Here is a 22718-nt window from a genome sequence, read left to right on the forward strand (position 1 = left end):
GATGCTGAGGCCCTGGCCCAGTGTGACACCCAGGCTGCTCAGGATGCAGAGGCCCTGGTCCAGTGTGATACCCAGGCTGCTCAGGATGCTGAGACCCTGACCCAGTGTGGTACCCAGGCTGCTCAGCATCCAGGGAAGGATGTAGGAGTGGTATGCCCCCCTTCTGTCTCAGTATGCAGAGCTGTTCGCTACTTAGAGAGCGATTTATCATCCTTAGGTCCCCCATCCATCAGGTATCACCTCTGGATCACCTTTCTACCTGCCTCTCACCTGTATCTCTAGTCTTTGCATAGTCCATATACAAAGGTCTTTCTTTGTGGAAAGTTCATAACGGCTACCATAGTGTTTAGTATATTTTCATCTTACTTGCTGTAGTGGTGCTGGGTCCCCAGGATACCTAGCGGTACCGTGATGTGCCAGCATTGCATCCAGGGTGTTTTCAGATTCCAGTCACTGTCAACATAGAGGACAGTCCCTCTGGGAGCTAGTGCCCTTAGCAGTGTCTGAGTGTCGGGGCAGCCTCCGTCTGGTAACCCAGCAGGCTCGTGAACTCAGACTTAATTTGCTGTCACCTTGTTCTGTGCACCCAGATGAAATGCTTTACGACGACGTGGAGAACGGCAACGAAGGCGGAAACAGCTCCCCGGAGTACGGGTGGAGTTCCAGCGAATTCGAAAGCTACGAGGAGCCAAGTGACTCAGAGGGCAAGAACGGGATTCCGAGGTCCTTCCTACGCAGCAGCCATAAAAAGCAAGTATGTGCTTGTTCTGTGTGACGGACAAGTGTTCTTCCGCTCACCTGGGAACAGGTCTGGGAAATGTGTTTTGAGTCACACGATTCCGTGGCTCGTTCCGGACATTCAAATGTAGTTTGGAGAGCATAGTATCCCAGCAAAGTAGTCTCCAGTCTGTAAGCACAGGGGGATCCGGCTGTTACAGCCTCACAAAGTCACTTCTGCAGTACCAAGCAGGTTCACCGTCCAGAATCTAAGGTGGTAAAAACCATGCATGTTGACACACGTGAAATCCCAGTACTTGGGAGGTTGAAGGAGGAGGAGTCAGGAGTTTCATCCTGGGGTTGTGGTATCAGGACAGCTAGGACTACAGGGAAAGACTCCCCTTCCCACAAAGACAAAGTTCAAAAGAAAGACAAATATCAGTGGGCACTAACTTCATGGCTGTCTGGCAGCCGCAGTCCTGCAGAGTGAGCTGGCTGGGCCCTTTAGACAGGGCAGGCCCAGCTCTGCTCTGCTCCGCCACTGCTCTGCCAGTGACCGACGGCATTGTGAGCTGGATGAAAACCAAGGACTGAGGAAAGACGGTGAGCAGCAAGGCTGCAGCCACCCGGGTCATTGTTCCCTAGAGAGAACATTTAGTTTTGGGCATAAAACGTCTTAGGTTACAAGCCAAGGAGGAACACTGAAGCCCTCAGAGTGAATGTTCAACTGAGGGTGCTCCTGGCCCTGATAACAGCTTGAGATGAATGTGGGGTTCTCTGTGGCTGGCAGGGTCACATGATCTTGAAGGTTCCCTATGGCCTTCTACACCTATGAGGTGTAGAAGGATCTGTTGGTACTGCGTGTGACTCCTTTTCATGGCACTCCTTACGACAGGGTGTAAGGATTGACTGATTGTTCATACAGTCACAGTGGTGTCTGAGCACTTCCTGCGTGAGGCTGACAGGCAGCCCACCTGAGGTCCTCATCTAAGACATGGTTCTGCCTTTTTAACAGCCAGCCATCACCTCCCTCATCTGCTTGCCTTCTCCCCAGTGACTCCAGCAGCCAAGTTTCTATGGTTGTGGGCAAGACCAAGTTTCTGTGTCACTGTAGCTCTACAAGTTGTCACTGGAGAGCTGTCATTTCCTCTGACTTAGTTCAGGCCCAAGGACAGCAGTATGATGGGCTTTCAGTCAGGCTTTCTCCAGGAACATAAGTCTTTTCTATGATCAGGAGTATAGCTGGGATTTATCCAGGGATGGACCTGCAGTTGTAACCAGGAGAGCTTAAATGAGGTAGTATTTGTTTGCATAAAGCTGTATTGGGTACTCCTGACCTAAAACAAGGTCCTTAAAGAGTAGCCCAGCAAGGGGGAGCATCCAGGGTGCCTAGGACTCTATGTCGTGGCAAACACTTGAGGCTTGTTTGCTTGATTGACATTGTCAGATGGCATCCAATCTGGCAGTGCTAATGGGGCCGCTCTGTTCGCCCTCAAGGTGGACTCATAGTTACTGTCAGGCCTCCAGAAAAGCCAGCGAGGAGGCAGGTGGCTCAGCAGCCTCCTTGGTTTACTAGGAGAAGCACTGGAGGTGTCAGTGTGGAGTGGTAAGGGGGGCAGGGGATACAGAGCCCACATCTCTTGTTTGGAGAGGGGTCCTTGTGCAGTAGGCCTGTCCGGCACACGGAGAATAGGCTTTCCAGATGAATGCATCGTGTTTTTGAAACTTGAGTTGTTAAAGTCGTCTTAGCTTTTTATTAAACATTATTTAAAGTGTCCTTGTCCTGGTTAACATGAGACATTACCCTCCACCAGGGGAGGAGCAGCTGGCTCTGTGTGCTTCAGATGGTGATAACGGTGGGAAGGTCGTCATTTAGCATGAAGACCGTCTTCCCTAGAGCAACTGCACTCCAGCACAGTCCTGAATGCCAGGCTCCTCCCCTCCGATGCTGACACGAAAGAGCCTTAAGTGTATTTTGCACGCGCAAGCCCTTGTCTCCTGGAGATAGAACTGAATGATCTTACACAGATCTTCCTATACATTTATTGGCTTTGCTCTTCCCTGGAGCACACACGGCCTGCAGGTGGAAGGATCGCACGTCCATCTTGCACGTCTTACTCACATATGTGTTTTACCTCACGGGTCAGCAGAGCTGGTGGTGGCCTCCAGCCAGAAGGTGCCACATCCTTCCTGCAGAATAGCCTCTGGGGACCCACAGAGCCCGTTCTGAAAAGCGTATCTCTTTGTGCTGCAGCTCTCTCATGACCTAACCCGCTTTAAGGCGCACTGTGAGGAAAAGATGAGAGGCTTGGTGGCCAGTACGGTGGGAGCCATGGAGGTGCAGCAGGCAAAGCAGAGGCAGGAGCGGAAGGTAGTGTGGCTCCTCCTTACCCTCTGCAGTGGGCGCGTGTGCGGTCCAGAGCAGGCCACAGAGTGCACAAGACAGACGCCCCATGCAACTCAGCCAGAACAGTGGTTCTCAAAGCCTGGCCCAGGGCTCCGGGACCACTTGAGCATTTCCAGGGCCGTCATTAACGATCTCCGAACTTGTTCTCTCGCAAGTGAAGGGAGGACGCTCCTAGGCGCTTGCAGTGTGTGACGTCACAGCAGACAGCGGGTAGAGTCAGCAGTGTCTGGCAGATTCCCAAACATGCAAAACAAATATTGATTTTTTTTTTTGTTTTGGAAAATAGAATCACTTCTCATATTTGTGTTATGTACTGTAAAATGCAATAATAGGTTGACTATCTTTTTAAGTACGTATTGATACAAGATTTAAAGTTGTTACCGATTTTAACTCGAGTGCGATTGCAATAGATTAATAAGATATAAAATATATTAATATATTAATAAAATATAAAGGAAATATCAGGGCGTTCAATGGTCTCTAAGAGCCAAGCGGAGTAAGTTCAAGGCCCTGGGCTCCATTTCCAGGTCCAACCCACTCGTGAAAACGACTGTGACGTGTAAGGGGCTCCTAGGCCAAAAGTTTGAGAACTACTGGGTTTGCATATCTTAGTCTCCAGAGATGTGTTTTAAAAGGACACTGTCAAGTAACTCTCGCTGGCTCTCCATCCTTTGGTAACATGAGATTTATTCACGTGTTAGATGAGATTTCACTAGCGCTAGATATCCTTGGAGCCAGCCCTGGGCAGGCGGTGTCTCCACTCCTCAGCATCTATACAGCCAGCTTTCTGAAGTGCTACCTTCCCATGAGTCACACCACTGTTTGGCCAGCTTCTGGTTGGTCCCCCCACCCCCGCAGGGTAGTAAGAAGACAGATGCAGACCCATGAGACAGTTTGCTGGCTCTGAGATTTTCCTGGGAGCCGTGGACTCTCTGTTAGGTGGGGTAGCAGGCTGCACATGTCAGCTTGGTCCAGCTTAGGAACTTATAGATGCTCATGATTGGCAGGTCCAAAGACGAGAGCAAGTGCTAGGGGCGTGAACAGTATGAGCCCAGCATTTGAGCTGAGCCTTGGGTGAGCCTCCTTAGCTAGCTCCTGGAATTTAGTCTTTCCTGCCTAACATGGAAGCAAGCTTCGGGGTCTAGAGGGCCTCTCCTGTCCCCAGTCTGCATTCCTCTCATTATTCTGATGTGGTCAAGTGGGGCCGAGGTGCAGCTCACCCATGGTTGGGTCAAGAGGAACAGGACCTGGAGCGATACCTGCAGTGAGCTCAAAGAAGCTAGCCATTGACATCTCAGTAGGTTAAGATCATGTATGGGACCGAGGGGTGCAGGAGTTAGGTTGGGGGGCAAGAGTCACTTTAAAGTTCCGTCACAGGAAACAATGGCTAGAAAAGGGATGGAAATCTGAGTTGGTGTGCTGGACTGGAAGTGTAGACCAGGGGTTAATTATAGCTGTGTTGAATGGTCATTGAGTAGAAAGTAATGTCTGCACTGGGACATAAGGGCCTTTAGTGTAGACCCTTTCAAAGACAACCAGTCAAGACTCTCGTTGAAGTGGGCTTGCTGAAAGGTTGGTGTGAGGGATGTTGGCTTGTTTGTTCACCTGCCTCTTGGGTTTTCTCTGAAAGGACATCCAGTGTCCACTGACAACTTCAGTACCAGCTGTTTAAAAAGTAAGAAATGAGATTCCTGCTGTGCCAAGCCACGGGACACCCGTAGCTTACATTTGACTGTTAAATCACAGCTCAGACTGGAGGAAACCAGGGCCAGTGAATTCAACCTGCGTGGGTTGTCTTTCTGATTTATGTCCCTACAGAAGGACTGCCTGCCTTCCTACCCCACCTGGGCCAGCCTCAGTCTACTGTCTATCCCTGACTCTGTCTTCCCCTTCTGAACAACTGGGTGTAGCTGTACCTAGGACATGGTAGGAAGGACCCACTGTGGGGAACATCCAGAAGCTTCTCTGAAGCCCCGAGCATGCAGTTAGCTCTTCTGTCCTTGGATTAGGGGCATCCGACCATGTGCTACTCTTCAAAGCTCCCTGTATTTGGAAGAGATTGAAAAAAAAAGCCTTTGATGTAGCAGGAAGGATTTTAAACCCTGTCAAGGAAGGACTCGTCTTTAACAACAACGATAAAAAAGCAGAAAGAAAGAAAAAAATTCAAAAGTATCCCAGAACCACAAACACATATACACTGAGTGTAACCAAGACGCCTCCCCCAAATTGAAAAGCTCATTCCAGGTAATGTTCAGACCCAGAGTACTTGACAGTATTCTTTTAAAGTAACATCAGGTAGCATCATGTGGCTCACCATAGCGCCTGAGTCACTGTTTCTGTTTTACAGATGCAGAAGCTTATGAAAGCAGCCAAGGAAGGCACCAAAGACGGGCTGGAGAAGACCAAGGCCGCCGTGAAGAGAGGCCGCTCCTTCATCAGGACCAAGTCCCTGGTCTGTCAAGGTCTGGGGCCAATCCTTGCACATAGCATGTAGCGTGAGCCTGGCTCCCTCTCCCTCTCCCTTTCCCTTTCCCGCATAGCACTCTTGTGAGGAGGCAGCGTGGAAAGTTCCTGCACCCTTCCCCTCAGCAGAGAGACTCCTCCTCCACCCAGCTGACCTGGGCCTCCCCCTCCAAACTGAAGGATGGTTTGCCCTCAAAGGCCCCCACATAGCTGCGGAATATGGAGATTTCCCTGGCACACAACAAAATCAGAGAATTACGGGAGTCACTGTAGCTAACCGGCTCTGCAGATGCCTCCTCACGAGAGCTGCGCTCCCCAGCCTTCCCGAAGCTTGAATCCACTTCCTCATTTTGTGGTGACCTCCAACCAAAATGTTATTTCTGATGCTATTTTATAACTGTAACTTTGCATCTGTTATGAACCATAATGTAAATATCTGTGTTTTCTGATGGTCTTTGGTGACCCCCCCCCCCCATGGAAGGGTCGTTTGATTCCCCGACTGAGGTGGTGACCCTCATATTGAGAACCACTTTACCAAAGGATAGTTAGTGCCCCTGACTGCTCCACCACGGTCCTTCCCTATAGCCCTCAGGTGCTGGGACCCTGTCTGTGGATTCTTACTTCACCATCCCAAACCAAACCAGTGCATGACACACTCATAACGGATTGATCCTCCCAGCTTTGCCATTCTACAGGGACTAGGGTTCACGTCAGGAGAGAGAGCCATCTACCCAGAAGTTACAGAATCCTTCTTGTTGGTGAGGGAAGACTTACGGTCAGGTTTCCCTAAATCTCACTGAAACATTGCTGACTGTGTGACATTGAATGCTGTCACTGAGCTGTAGGCGTGAGACCCTTTGGGTCAGAGGCAGGTCAGGGACCACCGCTCCTGGGAATCGAGATCCCAGCTAGGATCCGAAGGCTGGCGAGGCCTCCAGGGATGGATGGCAAAGCTCTGGCTCAGGACGGGGATAATTGTCTTGGGAGTGTGAATAGGAACGAGTGCAGAGGCTCGAAGGTGTGTCCCTAAACAGGCCACCTGTCTCCACTTCCCAAGCTGCCAAATCAGCAGCTTGGCCCGAGCCAGAGTTCTTATTCCTCGAGATGTACCTGAGTTACCTGGAACATACTTTAAGAACACTGAATGGTTCAGGTTGCCAGCCATCCAGTCAGCCACTCGGCGGTTTCTCTCACCTAGACTCCTGTGCCCACTGCTTCCAGACATGGTGCCCATGCTGGCACGTGCAGGTCCGTCTGGTTTTTAGATGTAGATTCAGTCTTGGTTTAAACTCTTCTTCCTTGTGCTGGGAATGGAACACTGGGCCTCGAACATGTCGACACGAACTCGCCACTGAACTGTGCTCCCAGCTTTAGTTTAAAGTTTCTGTGTTTTCTTTGACTGCCCTGGGGGGGGTGGGGGGGGGGAGGGGAAGACAGGAAGTTAATAAGTAGGTCCAACCCTGCTGCCTTTCTGTTTCTATGTGGTGCTTTGTAATGTTTAGAAACTAAAATATCTATTTCTACTCTTCCACTTGGTTACCTGATATCTCTGATTGAAGTTAAACTTCAAAAATCTCAAATTCTGGCACTTCTTTTTACCCTTGTGGAAGAATTTCTTATTGGGTGGAAATTAAGTATTTGGACTTGAAATGCTTGCACAAAAGGTTTATTTTATTTTTGAAACATAGCTTATTTTACTGTGGTATAATGCCGTAAATACAGAATTTTAATGTGAAACCCATTCATTCTCTCTCTCTCTCAGATCACAAGTATTATTTTGAAGAAGAGCAGAATTTGTTCATTGATGTTGACTGCAAACACCCGGAGGCTGTCCTCACCCCAATGCCCGAGGGCTTGTCTCAGCAGCAGGTAAGGGAGCTGCTGGTGCCCACAGGAGGGACCTGCTGCTGTCACTGTAGACCAGGGCTTCCACAGTTTGCTCCTAACACAGCAATGTAAAGGTCTGCTCTTAGCTCTGGCCTCCACAGACCCTTAAATACCATAAATATCATCTCTATGTGTAGTGTAAGAAATATGTGAATCTTAACTTCTTTGTCACACGTCATTTGTTCTGTCTAATATGATATTTTTGTAGAGGGACAGTAAGACACAGTGGTCCATGCCTGTAATTCCAGCACTGGGGAAGTTGAGGCAGGAGGATTGCTACCCGTCTGAGGCCACCTTGGGCTGCATAGCAAGACCCTATATCAGTAAAATAAAACTGTCAAAGAAGCAATATACAGATGTGTGTAAAAGATGCATACATAAGTGCCTAAAATTGAGATTAAAATGATATGCTTTCCTTTTAAAGACTTACTATTTATTTTATGTATGTGAGTGTTTTGTGTACATGTATGTAAGTGCACCATGTGTGTGCCTGGTTCACCTACATGTATATAAGTGCACCATGTGTGTGTGCCTGGTGCCCAAGGCAGTCGGAACATGGCACCAGATCTCCTGAAACTGGAGTTGCAGATAGCTGTGAGCCACCATGTAGGTGCTGGGAACTGAACTTGGGTCTTCCGCAAAAGCAGCCAGTGGTCATAACCACTGAGCTATCTCTCCAGCCCCCAAATGATAGAGTTTTAATAACTACTGAAATTATCTGCGAATTACTCATTTCTTACCATCTGGCAGTACACACAGAGGGGGAAGTCAATGGATTCGATTTGACTTTACTGTTCAAAGGAAGAGAAAACACAAGAAACAGACCGTGGTTCAGTTTGTGGGACTTCGAGGGAGTGAGGACTATTTGGCTGGGAGTTGAGCCTTTTCCATACGAACAGCAGAGGGGAACTGTGTTCCATTAAGTGGGTGGATGTGTGAACAGGTGGATAGGAGAGTAGGTGGATGGGTGGGTGGGTGAGTGGACGGACAGATGGACGGAATATTAGACACATAAATGAACATTGGTAACAAGTTAACAGTGAGCCCTTGGAAAGGTAGACGGCTGATGATAGAGGCGCACAGAGCATGTGTAGGTGAGTAGAATGGACCATGGGCACATACAAGGAAAATGACAGAAAATGCTAAGTTGCAAGGTTAGAGCTGAAGAGGTTAAAGATGGTGTCTAGGAGTTAATAATTGGTCAGGCCCTGTGACCTTAGCTTCTCCTATAATTATAATGGAGTCAAGGAAAAAGTGGCAGGGAATAAAGAGATGTGGTTCATGAGCAGGGTCTCACAGTCACACACACTCATACACTCACATATACTCACACACACATATATACACACATACACACACACTCACACACTCAAACACACTCACACATACCCCCACATATTCACACACACACATCCACTCACACACTCATCCACTCACACACACTCATCCACTCACACACACTCACACATATACACACATTCATATACTCACACACACATTCACACACACAGACATGCACTCACATATTCACACACACATGCACTCACATACACATGCAGACACACACAATCACACACACACACATGCAGATATACACACACTCACAAACTCACACACACAGTCACACACACATATACACACATACATAAACACACATTCACTCGTACACACTCACACACTTATACACACTTACACACACATATCCACATACTCACACACACACAGACATACACACATTCATACAGTCACACACACACACACACATAAACACAGTCACACACACATACATATACATTCACTCACACCACACACAGACACACACAGATGCACACACTCTCACACTCACTCTGAGGTATAGACAGCCTGGGACTCCCCTGCTTCATTACCAGTCATTAGGCCTGAGGCTGGATGCAGTCCTCAAAAGCCCTCTCTGCCTGTGTGCATTTCCCAGACAGAAAGCTGGCCACTCAGAGGAGGTTAACGATCTGAGCTCGTAGAAAAATCTGATTGTGTGTTCCGGTCTCATCACAGGTCTGCCTTAAGCCATGTCTCGTGCCCAACAACGTACAGTGCTAAGTCACAAGGTTAGAGTTGAGAAAGGCTAGAGGGTATCTAGGAGCGAACAGCTGGGGACATAGCCTGAGTTGCTGGCCAGAAAACAATTGATGTGGATTGTCACAGGAACCCAGAACTTTCTCTCTGTTACTGTGGCTCCCCCACCTCACCTAAGTGGGAGGTATAACATGGGAAGGCTTACCGACGCCATTCTCAGCACATTCTGGCCTTACTGTTTCCAGCATTTGACCATTGATAGGATCTCAGCCGGTACCGGGGACAAAGATGTGAATGATAACCAGATCCTGTTCTCTGTCAACATTCCTGGGCCAGAAAGGAAGTTCAGAGGAGATGGTGTCAATGGGAGGAGGAGGGGCAGCTCCACAGGGGAGGTGGGAGGATGGAAAGAACCCAAGGAGCCAGGTAGACATTCAGCACGCGCCATCCAAACCAAAAGAGTAGGCTGGGGCTAGACAGGGAGCACTGGGGAGGGGAAGACCGTAAACAGGGAAACAGAGCGTGCGGTAAAGTAAGCATGGATATTGGATGTCCTGAGACTGTGGGCAGGGATGTAGGGTCGATGAGGTACTGAGCTTGTTTGTCTGGTGTCAGGAGACAAGAGGTACAGGTGTGTGAGCTGTATTTGAATGGAGTGGTGTGCACAATGACAGGGTGTATGGGGTAGACAGAGTTAACGAGCAGGGGCGTAAGGAAAGAGTGGGCAGAAGCGCCGTGTGTGTGAAGAAATGGCCAGGAGCATAGACAGGCATCTTGGAGACAGCCACTGAGGAGATTCTGGTTTCATTTACTTACTTAACTACATTTTATTTCTGTGTACACACATGGGCGTGTGTGTGTGTGTGTGTGTGTGTGTACACGCATGCAGAGTGCACTCTGCAGGTAGGCAATGCCATGGCTTGTGTGGGGTTAGAAGGCAGCTTTTAGGAGTCAGTTCTGTCCTCTCACCTTGGGCTCTGTTGACGGAACTCATGTCTTTGGGCCTACACAGCCAGTGCTTTGGCCTGCTGAGCCATCCGGCCAGCCCACTCAGGATTTTAAACAGGAGGAACCGACACCTCCACAATCCCAGAAGCCTCTTGGGTGCTTGTGGTTAGCAGGGCAGGGAATGGAAGTGGCGGTGCCCTGTGGGTTACACAGGTGACGGTTAAGTAGGGACATCTCTGCATCTAGGCCGAAGACCTGACTCCCACCCTTACGTCCACGCTAGGATCAGCTTGGCCACATTGGTTGGGTTTAACCCCATTTCCCTCCTGCGTGGCATGGAGCTCTTATAGCAGCCTACGGGGCCTCACTCTTCACACGATAAGGACGGTTTGGCGGAGGAGTTTAGCGCTGTCTCAGACCTGGAGCGGGGCTCCTGGAGTTCTGAGTCCGTTGTGCAGCTTGCTTTCCTACCATCGTGATTCATGTCTATTACTTTTCCTCCTGGCAACTGAATTCCCCTTGAGAGTTACGTCTTTAAAGGTTAAAGTGGGGGCGTTGACGCTTTTGGATTCTTTCTCCTTTTTTTTTTCCTTTTCTAAAATGGAAAGAAAGTCTCCAGAAAGACTGTGCATTGAATATTCTTCTTATGTCCTGTTTTGAGAAGGACAACTCTTTTTGTTGTTGTTGTTTGTTTTTGTTTTTTGGTTTTTTGTTTTTTTGTTTTTTTTTTGAGACAGAGTTTCTCTGTGTAGCCCTGGCTGTCCTGGAACTCACTCTGTAGACCAGGCTGGCCTCAAACTCAGAAATCCGCCTGCCTCTGCCTCCCAAGTGCTGGGATTAAAGGCGTGCACCACCACTGCCCGGCGAGAAGGAAAACTCGTATTTATTCTTTTGAATTGATGCAAACTCTTGAAAATTATTTGCATCAGGAGGGCATCGAGTCCTCAGAATTTGTCTAAAAGTTCCAGGGAGGTAGGCCAGGTAGATCACTATGGCTCACTGGCCAGCAAGACTACCAAACTGTGAGCCACAGACCAGAACAAAGACAAATTCAAAGTGCCTGGGAATGAGAAATGGGTTGAGCTCTCTCTCTCACACACACACACACACACACACACACACCTCTTTATATATCCTAGGAAGGTTTATTATAGACTTAGTTCCGTGGGTTGAACAGTGGGTTGAGAAGTCTTTTTCCTAAGAGAGCAATGGCTGTCTTGTTAATGTTTCATAAATCACGGTCAAAATCTGAACCCCAGGAATCTTCTGCATAGAAATGATTTCTCAGCCCACTAGGTGGCGCTGCTGCATTCTCAAATAATGTCACTGCCTAGAGAGTTCCGATGTGAGCCTGTGTGTATGTGATGTGTGTCCACGTGTCCACATCATGTCTGATGATGATGTATGCAGAAATGCAAGTGTTGAACATGTATATGTCTGTGAGTTTTGGCTTAAGGGCAACTCTACTGTGGTATTATGCTGTATGTTCCACTTACTGGCAGTTGATATTTGGTAGTTGTACTTGGGGTAATGACAGTAGTAAATGTCGTTTCTGGCATTTTTGCAGACACGTTACAGCCACAAGCTAACACGTTAGCAATGGAAAAATCAGAAACTGCTGTGTGTTCAGTGCATGTGTCTTATATGTAGGCTTTCAGCCCTCTAAGTGACAGGAGAGAGTTAACCCACTGCCTAGGTTGGTCTCAGCCAAACACAGCCTGCTCTGCCTTCCAAGGGCATTGTGCTTGGCTCTAACTGAAGAACGACGGCTCTCTGATTGCCGTTGCCAGGAGCATTATTTGGTTGAGACTTAAGCTTCTTTTGCCCTCAATTTATACATGAAACATCACACCTCTTACGATTGAGACACGAAACCTGATTCAGACCATTGATATTGTGTGAGCCAGTGAGCTTGTTTCTCTTGCTACAGTTTTATTTGTCTCGACATAGTTGTAGTATTTATTTATTTATTTATTTATTTACTTATTTATTCATTTATACTTGCGGGCCAGAAGGGGCACCAAATCTCAATCTAGATGGTTGTGAGCCACCATGTGGTTGCTGGGACTTGAACTCAGGACCTCTGGAAGAGCAGCCAGTACTCTTAACCTCTGAGCCATCACTCCAGTCTGTGTAGTTTATAATTTGAGGGTTAAAAGATGTCGGTTGTATCAACAGAGAGGTGTGTTTAATTATTAACACATCACTTAAAACATCCTCAGAGGTCTCCCCTAATTCTTAATTCTATTTTTAAAAATATCTTTTTTTTTTTTTTTGATGCATGGTCTCATTATGTAGCCCTGACCAGCAACTCCCTATATAAATAAGGTTGTCCTCAAACTCACAGAGATCCACCCGCCTCTCCCTTTCCAGTGCTGACTAAATATATCCACCACCACATCTGGCTAAAAATTATTATTATTTTTTAATCAACAAGCTTTAACATAGAAGTAAAGTTTATCTGTGTGTAATCCGAAACAGTTTTCTACCATCTTACTTTCAAATTTCCAACAGGTTGTGAGAAGATACATTCTGGGCTCCATTGTTGAGAGTGAGAAGAACTATGTAGATGCTCTCCGGAGGATTTTGGAGGTACGTGAGTGTGGCGTAGCATACGTCATATACCTTTCCCTACCCATGGTACATAATTTAGTTGTATATGCTTTGTAGTTATTTATGACCCAAAACATACAAGTTTGAGAAATCCTCCCAAGAGCCTAAATGTCGTGACTGTGTGCTGACGATGAAAGTCACATGATTTGCTTTGAAGGGAGAATGACTCTTCTGTCACCTTGGATAACTGAACTGTTGACGCTTGTTTCTGGTGCAGCAATATGAGAAGCCGCTGTCTGAGACGGAGCCACGGCTCCTGAGTGACAGGAAGCTCAGGATGGTATTCTACCGCATCAAAGAGATCCTGCAGTGTCATTCCATGTTCCAGATTGCGCTGGCCAGTCGTGTGTCTGAGTGGGACGCCGTGGAAACAATTGGCGACGTTTTCGTGGCCTCGGTAATTCAGCAGACCCCATTCCCCACCCTACCTGAAGTGCCCTGTCCTGACCCAGTTTGTACCTTCGGGGAAGGAGCAGGGGCCGCTTCTTAGGGGACAAGGGGGACCGTGCAAGAGTTAAGTGTGTGTATTGTATCAGGTTTTGGTTGCATAGACATTTAACTGAGTCATACATTTAGTTGTACCATCGTCTAACCCAGCCGAGCTTTTGTGCCGAGCGAGAGCCCTGCCTGTTGAGTTGTAGCATCTCTGAGCGCCTTCCTGAAGTAGCACATGCTCTCTCTATGCAATAGTCCGTATCCCTGGTGACCATATAAAACACGAGGCGGAAAACACCTGGATGTTTCCCTCAAACTTGTAGTCTTTGACCTGGATGTTTTGTTATGTGGATATAGGATTTGATCCTGTACGTGACACAGGACTGTGATGCTGGGACAGCATGCAGGTGACATTTCCTGGCAGCAGAAGCAGCTGCCCAGAGGCCGAGGGCATAGCATCACCATGCTATTGATTTGTAATAGTTTTATCTTTGCTCTTCACACGGGTGACGCACAGTGTGCGTGTTGTCCACCTTACAGTCCAGATGTAGAAGGCTGTGGACAAAGCAGACTAGCTCTGTGGTTGTGTGAGGTAACGCTGTCAACAGGATAGAAGCATGAAGGTCTGTGGGAAAGTACTTGGGTACTTCCGTGATGCTGCGTTAGTAACGTAGCAAACTCATGAAAGTTACTTTTATGTGTTAGTCTCTAAAGTACACTTTATTTATTTACTGTATGTGCCGAGCGGCACACATGTGGAGGTCAGAGGACAAGTCTCTGTAGCCAGCTCTCTTCCTTCACCATGTGGGTCTTAAACTCAGGACTGTGTGGGACTGAACTTAGCTTGTCCGGTTAGGACGTCTACCCCCGAGTCATAACACTGGCAACGTTATATTTTTTTGAGACGGAATCTTGCTTTGTATCCCAGGCTGCCTTTGAACTCTAGGTATCCTGCCTCAGCCTCCTGAGCGTGGTGCTGCCAAGCTCCTTCTCCCACATAGTTTGTGCAGATACTTGATGAAGTAGACAAAACCAATCGCACCAGTTTCAATATCAGTACACAGACACACATGTACCCGCACATGCATGCACATATACACACACGTACACACACACATACACACATTTCCCCCACCCCTCCAAAAAAAAAAAAAAAAGGAGTTTAGCTGCAAGCAAGCACCTGTCAGTCATCTGGCTGTCCTCGATGTCACAAGATGCCTTTGCGAAGGAACAGAAAGTCATTGACCTCTGGAGGTTGCTACCAGGGGCCTCAGTCCTGTGCTGCCCAGTTCTGCACCTTGAAGATGCATTTACGGGAAAACAGGGAACGTTAATATATAGGTGTCAGGTGTCAGGTGTTAGTCCTCTACCCAGACAAGGGGACAACCGTACCCTGTCTTTCCAAAGGTAGTTTGTATTCTAGGGGCAGCTGTTGGGGCCACTGGGCAATGACCCCTATTCTCTTGGAAGCTATGTCTGCCAAAGAACCTAAGAGATGGCTGTCTGTCTGCTGTCCCATGCAGCCAGGAGTATTTACCACCCAAACTCAAAGCTCAGGGACAGGCGCACTGGGGTCAGCCCAGGGATCTCCAGCTGGGCAGGCATCAAGTGTCCCATGAAGATGTAGGGAGAAAGAACTCGCGCAATTATAGCAGTCTGTTGTGTGAGAGCGTCGCGAGGGGTGTGTTCCAATCCATGAGTCTTCAATCCCTGTGCTGTAGTTCTCCAAGTCCATGGTGCTGGATGCTTACAGCGAGTACGTGAACAACTTCAGCACAGCTGTGGCCGTCCTCAAGAAGACATGTGCCACCAAGCCTGCGTTCCTTGAGTTCTTAAAGGTAAGCACGCGCTCCCTGCTTTGGGTCTTACCCTGCCTCATAGCATGTATCAAGTCACAGTACCTTGGAATGATCCTGGACGGACCTCTGCCTTGGGTGTATGGTGTTGCTTATTGTAGAGGGTCTACACCGTCAGGTCCCTGGGTATCTGTGTAGACGAGTGGAGGTTTAGGAATTCTAAGCGGGATCATAGCTTTTTGAAGGAACTTTCGTTTGCTTGCCTTAAATGTGTATTAATATTGATATTGACATAATGGACGTTCAGTCAGAGCCCACAGATGCCTGGGCTTCCCATCTCAGCACAGTGCAGGGAGTAACAGTAGCCCACTACCAGCCCAGTCTCGATCATGGGTTGGAAATGATCCACTTTCCTGGGACGGAGCAGGTAGGACCCTGTGAGGAGGAGCCCGTGCTGGGGATGTGGAGTTTGTGTCTCCTGATGTCGCCTCTACTGCCTTCTTCCATCCCATCACTGAGGGGGTTCCCATGGTGACTGCTGGTCCACAGGCAGGACTCGGAGACCTGGCTGGGAGAGCCTGGCTGAGGTTGTTGCCCACTGAAGCATATTAAAGTCCCCTTCAAGGTCCCGAGTTTGTTGCCCACTGGACCATGTTAAAGTCTCCTTTAAGGACCTGGGATTGTTGCCCACTGAACCATGTTAAGTCCCCGTTAAGGCCCCCAGGCCTCTGTGCTCAGGTTCATTTGAATGAAAAAGCCTTGGAGCACAGCGTGTTCTTGGTACTTGAAACTGTGTTTCTGGGAATTTCTGCTACCTGGAGTGAGCTGACACAGGGCAAGCGTCCTTGCCAGCACTGCTGTAGTATTTAAGGTGGGATAACGCTCCTCCTTCCTTTCTACTGCACATAGCTCAGCCCCCCCCCCCATTCCATGGCCAAGGACAGCTATTCAGAGCTTAAATATCCTCGTGCTTGGCGGGAAGCTAAGCTGTGCCCTTGAGCTGTGACATCATTCTTCTCCTTGAGGGAAACCGAGACATTACTGAGTTAAAAATTGATTTCCTCTGAGGGTTTTGTCAGGAACTCGATGATGGTATAAACTGTGGCACTGCAGTGGCCACGGTCCCTGCTGGCCTCCCCGGGGCAGGTGACCTTGAGTCTAGGCCTGGCCAAGTCTTGCTGTGCAACTGTGTGATGACCTTCACTGTACAGGGTTATTATTATACAGAGATGTCCCAGATGTAGCCCCAGAGTCAGGGCCTCAGGTGGCCTTAGGTGGTCTGGTAGTGACATCTCCCTGCATGGTCAAAGTGACTGACAGGTGCTGGGAGGAACTTTCTCTCTGGAGCAGCACAAGGGGCCACCGCATCCCCCAGAGCAGCCTAGCCTGCATGGAACCCTAAGAATCCTGGGAAATATAGGAGGGCCTGAGCTATCCACATAAGACCCATTCTTGGGGCTGGCAGCAGCAGTGAGTCCTCTCCAGGGTTGGGGTAGAAAGTACTTTCCCACGTGTTTGGAAAGTTTCTTCCTGGCGAAGCTAAAAAAAAAGGGTGAAGCAGGGGTGTTGAACAGCCTGCCCACCATCCTAACTCTGTGCCACAAGGACATAGCCAGGCCGAGCTACCACTTGCACTGAGCCTGCCATCCTTCCCCGCAGCTGAGCCAGGATTCCAGTCCAGACCGAGTGACACTCCACAGTCTCATGATGCGGCCCATCCAGAGGTTCCCACAGTTCATCCTCCTGCTGCAGGTATGCTGGGGCTACAGAGAGCGTGTGCTTGTCACTCTGGATAGGCCCCAAAGGGTCTCCCCTCTCCTTCATCTCCTCCTCCCCTCCCCTCCTCACAGGGGACAGCAGGCCACCATCACCAGCAGCCACAAAGGTGGTTGGTTGGCTACAGAGACCAAAGAAGTGTGGAACTGGACTGAAGGATGGCTGTGGGCTGCCTCGTGGGTTCCGGGAAGCAAACAGGGTCCTCTTAACCACTGTGTCTCTACACCCGTAAAGAGGAGTCAGCCCTGTTAAGTGCTGCTTCTCTGCTCTTCCCGACTGCACGTGCCGTGTCCACATCCTTGTCATCGGTCAGTGCTGCCCACAGCGCTTACCAGGGGCTCCCTTCTCGGGAAAGCAGCTTCTCTGGCCTTTGTAAGGTTTCAGTGACCAAGGCCCGTTCTTCAGGCTCCTCCTCTGGATCTAGTTCAGTGTTCCCCTCGTCCCCAGTGATTTCCTGACATTTGCGGCACCGTGCTTTGTCAAGAATTTGCACTATTTGAAAGAAACCCTTTCCTCTGTGTAGTTGGTCTCAGTGGGGAGCTTAGAGTGCAGTGCAAGCGACCCTTTAAAGCAGGCTGCCGGTAGGGTCTGTTGTCCATTTGCAGAGCGCAAGCAGAGGAGACTTGGTGAGGTGAGAAGGTCCTGGGTCTTCAGGAGGTGAGTGAGCTTCATCCTCAACCTCAGTTCACTGCTTTGTCCCCTCTCCGACACAGTCAGCCTGTCTTTGTAGCCGTGAGCCAGGCTGTTCTCTCTAGTGTAGTGAACCTCTAGTAGAAGGAGGTACTGGAAGTCCATGCGGGAGTTGTCTGAGCTGCATCTTCTGGTGCACTTGCTGTGTCTTCTGCATCTGCACCGGCTTCCTTCCTTTCCTGTCAAGTTACAGAGGTCCTCTGTGCTTACACCTCACGATCCAGCCTTTGCCAATTTCAGGCTTTCCTTGTCCAGCCTTCGCAGGACTGAAGACAGCTGGCGTCTCTTCACTTAGCTCACGTGAGGAAATGCTGTAGCTGGCTCAATGGTGACACCTCCCCACTCCCAATCAGCAACAAGATTGTTTTTCTTTCTCGTCACTGGAGAACATTTAATTCCCCTCAAGAGGCTCATGGGTCATATCATATACAGCTGTGCAGCAGGTCAGAACACTCAGGCCGGTCTTGAACTCATTTCATCCCAGCCTCTAACTCCTGATCCCCGGACCTAGGCTTCTGGCATGCTGGGATGGCATGTGTCACCACAACTAGCACCATTTCTAGCTTTTGCTTTAGAGCGGAAAGTCTGGGACTCTCTGGAGGCCACTGTAGGGTCATTGGTTGGCCTTCTCAGTATTGTTGTGTCTCAAGTGTCAGGAGGCCCAAAGAGATAAAGACGGTTGAGGCACGGCCTGTCAGTAGGTCAGTAGAACACACACATGTATCCATGTCCACGGCCTTTGAGTGGTGTGGGTTACAGCATCCCAGAACAATTGGCGACAGTGCCATCAGAGATGTCCATAACAGGGGAATAATGCAAAAGTTTGAAATATTGTGAGAGTTGCCAAATGGGACATGTCGACTCAGTGCGAATACATGCTGTTGGGAAAATTCTCTGTGGATCAGGTGAATATGGCACCATAGCCTCAGCCTGTGAAAGGCATGTGTTCTGAGCAGCAGAGTGGACTGTAGATATAGCTGCGTGGTCCCATGCAATGAGACCTCTCCCTCCAGTTCAGGGCCTTTGCGGGCCATGGGGAGATAGCACACAGATTCTGTTGGGTGAGTTGACCTTGTGGGTATAGTACAGGTTCTCAACCTTCCTAATGCTAGGAGCCTTTAATACAGTTCCTCATATTGTGGTGACCCCCAACCATAAAATGATTTCCTTGTTACTTCATAACTGTAATTTTTATACTGCTTGTAATCATAACATAAATATCTGATATATGACCCCCAAGAGGGTCACAATCCATAAGTTGAAAACCACCCACATAGTGGAGGCCAAAGTGGCATATTTAACACTGTTGGGGAATTTCTATGAGCAGGTGTCTTTGCCTGACGCCAGAAGATGCAGCTTGCCCTCTCCGTCCTGGCCACTGTCGGCTTTCTGAGGTGGTGGCATGCCCCCATGCTGGGCACCCACACTATGTATCTTTTCATCAGAAGTGTAAGGTATTAAGCTAGTTTTGTTTCTACACAAAGAGCTGACTGGATGTTCAGGCAAGTGTTGAGATGATTCTTACCCTTCTCCCAGCCCCGGATCTTCCTCCAGAGGTGGCTGGCATCCCATGTCACCCTAGCTTCCAGACAGAGTGGTCTGCAAAGGTTGAGGTCAGAAGCATCCTTGCTGACCGCCCATTCTCTGCCTCCTGCTCACAGGACATGCTGAAGAACACGGCCAAAGGACATCCTGACAGGCTGCCCCTTCAGATGGCACTGACGGAGCTGGAGACCCTGGCGGAGAAGCTGAACGAGAGAAAAAGAGATGCTGACCAGCGATGTGAAATCAAGCAAATATCAAAAGCCATAAACGAAAGATACCTGAACAAGGTCCAGAGAGACTTTTCTCATCCGTTTGCCAAAGTATCTTTGCGTTGTGCTAACAAGCCGGGGTTACAGTTTACTAGTCACTAGGATAACTCCCTCTGCTCTGCTAACCAGGGTGGCTGAGGCCGAGAACGCCTGGGCGCGCACGTGAAGACTTGGCTTCTGCCCACTTGTTTTCTAGGAAAGGGACTCAGTGATTTGGTAGCTCCTCATTTGGATCCACGGACCCCCAAGACAGTTAAAGGCAACTCAGCTTCAGTCTGAAAATCTCACGCTTTGTTTTAGATAGCTGTTTGCCTGTATCCACCTGTGCTGAGCTGTGTGCACCACAAAACTCACTGCAGAACAAAGAGCCCTCCTTAGCCGGGCTGCTTGACTTTCTCTCTACAGAAAGATCTCTTACAGCATACCACAGACCTGCCATGTTTGTCTAAGGGGAGGAGTCAGCCTACATGTAGGTGCCACGCTAAGGGAGCTAAGGGAAGCGAAGGGAGCTGTGGGCCTTCCTACAGAGACTAAGCCATAAAACGTGGGTAGCAGAAGCGTGTGTACCTCGGGAACGCCCGTTCCCTTCTCCTTTGCACGGACCCAGATGGGTGACCGCTTTGGTGTTCTTTTGAATCTCCAGCTCCTCAGCAGTGGAAACCGGTATCTCGTTCGGTCTGATGATGTCATCGAGACAGTTTACAACGACAGGGGAGAAATTGTCAAGACCAAACAGCGCCGGATCTTCATGCTGAATGACGTGCTGATGTGTGCCACTGCCAGCTCACGGTAAGGACGAGACCAGGTCCCATGCCAGCCTCACACTGTGTACATCAGAGAACGGGAGAGAAGCCACATCCACGTTCTCACCTGAACTCAGAACCTTAATAAAAGGAAACTCATTGCAGGTTTTTGTAATTATCCTCAATGTTAGTATTTATTTATTTGTCTGTCTGTCTGTTTATTTATTTATTTTGCAGTACTGGGGGCTAAACTCAGAGCATTATTCATGACAGACAAACTCTGGGATTGAGCTGCAGCCCCAGCTCTACAAGCTGACTTTAAAATTCTGTGGGTCAGTGGTGGGTCTCCCGGCGGAAATCAGGTGCCATACAGGTGAACTCAGGAAGACTGGTGCTGGAGCTGGCCCCAAACTGAGTCCTCTCGCTCCCTGTCACCTGTACCCTTAGTTGTCACATAGCTGACTCTCTAAATATACCTCTGATAAGTATTTTTTCCAGTATGTTTCCTTTGGGTCTGTCCATTAGTCCCCATTAGTTCCTTCCCTCAGTTTGGCATGAGAACGGTTTCCCAGCGTGCAGCTACTGAGCTAAGCTGAGGAAATCTAGGAGGGCAGGATCCTCCAGGGTAGGTAGCATGGGAGAGAACTAGTCTTGCATTAAACACAATGTCCTCCGTGTTAAATGTGGTGCCCATGGTACTTTCTCGGTACTTTTTCTTGTTGATGGGGAGCCAGTGCCCATAGGTGGCTAGCAGCTTCTGCTGGCTTGCAGTTGGTAAACCTTTGGTAGCCCACGATGGACTAGCAGGAAATGCCTGACCCATGGAAGGTGTGTGCCATGGCATCGGGGGGTTGTCCCTCCCGGAGAGCAGGCTGGGAACCATGAAGCCACCCACCACTGTCACCTGACACTTTATTGCCACCATTGATCGCTCTTGTGAGTAGGAGGCCACCCTCCTCCCACTACCACAGGATTTGGGCAGAGGATATGTGGGTGACTCTTGAGAGCTAGCGTCACCCCACTCGCCAAGCCTCTGACTCCTTGTCAGCAAATGAAGGGCAGTGACCACGAGGATCAGGGTGGCCATGCGGAGCCCGTGTGCATGGCTGTCACTGTGGGTGTGCATAATTACATGAGCAGCAGGCTCTGCAGCTGCTCCAGTCACAGGCGTTTGTGTTTCTCTGTGTCTGTGTTCCTCGTTATGGAAAAAGAAGAAAAGACTTGGGTTTTCGTTTCACCTCTGTATACTCAGCCAATGCTTTAGTCGTGGAGGGCAGGCTGTGACTTAATTTTATTGATGTGGTTGTAAAGTGACTGCTTAGGACTAAGGGGGGAAGCTGGAGTCAGCCCAGAGAACATCTCTGCACACTTGGGTTAAGTGTCTCCAGAATCCTCGGACACTGTGGCCGTGAGTTCTCGGGTCCTGGTGGGATTGCACAGAGGGTTTCCCTTGCCCTTCCTGCTGGAGATCTTAGCTGGAGCCAGTGCATGAGGATTCTGAGCGCCACAGCAGTTAGACGGCTGCTCGGGGCTGCATGAGGGACCGGAGACACCAGAGCTTGGTCCCGTGGTAAACCATCAAGTAACAGCCTTCTGTTTGTCCTAGGAACTCACATGAAAGTCATGCCGCAATGAGCCAGAGGTACCTGCTCAAGTGGAGTGTCCCTCTCGGACACGTGGACGTGATTGAGTACAGCGGAAATTCCGGCACCGGGGAGCACAGTCGGCCCCACGCTGCACACTCCCCGGAGAGCCTGGCTGTGGTGGCCAATGCGAAGCCACGTAAGTGACAGTCCAGCCCACGTTCCTGTGGGCAGCAGGAGCCTGGCCCCCATTCCCCACTGGAGTTGGGATGGTGCATCTGTTGGGACAGTTCAGTCTGTCAGTCTGTCTGTCTGACATGACGGAGGTCTCTGCATTGCATTGGCTCTAACTCGGCAGTGAATTGGTCAAAGGCGGTGTGTGAAGACCACGGGCAGGCTCTACTCTCTGCTGGCTGTCTCCTCTTTCCCTTGTCTCCCCACGGTGAGCTCATGTGTGTGGCCTTCACAGTGGAGTGGGAGGAACAGCAGTGCTGTGGGTGACTCAGCACTGCACAGTGGGGGATGGCAGTGCTGTGGGTGACTCAGCACTGCACAGTGGGGGTTGACAGTGCTGTGGGTGACTCAGCACTGCACAGTGGGGGATGGCAGTGCTGTGGGTGACTCAGCACTGCACAGTGGGGAATGGCAGTACTGTGGGTGACTCAGCACTGCACAGTGGGGGATGGCAGTGCTGTGGGTGACTCAGCACTGCACAGTGGTTGGAGTCACTATCACTGGTCTCAGTTTGGCCTGGAGATTTTGATCTCAGAGCAGAAACCATTGCCATCCCCTCC

At 49.4% G+C, this 22718-nt stretch overlaps 1 protein-coding gene across 4 annotated transcripts in view; it reads left to right on the top strand.

The window, feature by feature from the left end:
- Positions 1-22718, top strand: part of Arhgef10 (Rho guanine nucleotide exchange factor 10) — an 88010-nt gene that overhangs the window by 29738 nt on the left and 35554 nt on the right. For 2 of the 4 annotated variants that reach the window (XM_028766401.1, XM_028766400.1), the window contains exons 8-17: positions 591-754; positions 5472-5586; positions 7350-7456; positions 12989-13066; positions 13305-13484; positions 15244-15360; positions 16978-17070; positions 19446-19616; positions 20242-20387; positions 21948-22123. In XM_028766401.1, the coding sequence (XP_028622234.1) occupies positions 591-754; positions 5472-5586; positions 7350-7456; positions 12989-13066; positions 13305-13484; positions 15244-15360; positions 16978-17070; positions 19446-19616; positions 20242-20387; positions 21948-22123 (1347 nt within the window). Of the gene's footprint in view, positions 1-590; positions 755-2971; positions 3089-5471; positions 5587-7349; positions 7457-12988; positions 13067-13304; positions 13485-15243; positions 15361-16977; positions 17071-19445; positions 19617-20241; positions 20388-21947; positions 22124-22718 lie in introns of all 4 variants that reach the window. The other 2 variants (XM_028766404.1, XM_028766402.1) reach the window with 2 other exon arrangements.

The sequence above is a fragment of the Grammomys surdaster genome, unplaced genomic scaffold, assembly GCF_004785775.1.
Source record: "Grammomys surdaster isolate TR1022 unplaced genomic scaffold, NIH_TR_1.0 167, whole genome shotgun sequence".
Lineage (NCBI taxonomy): Eukaryota > Metazoa > Chordata > Mammalia > Rodentia > Muridae > Grammomys > Grammomys surdaster.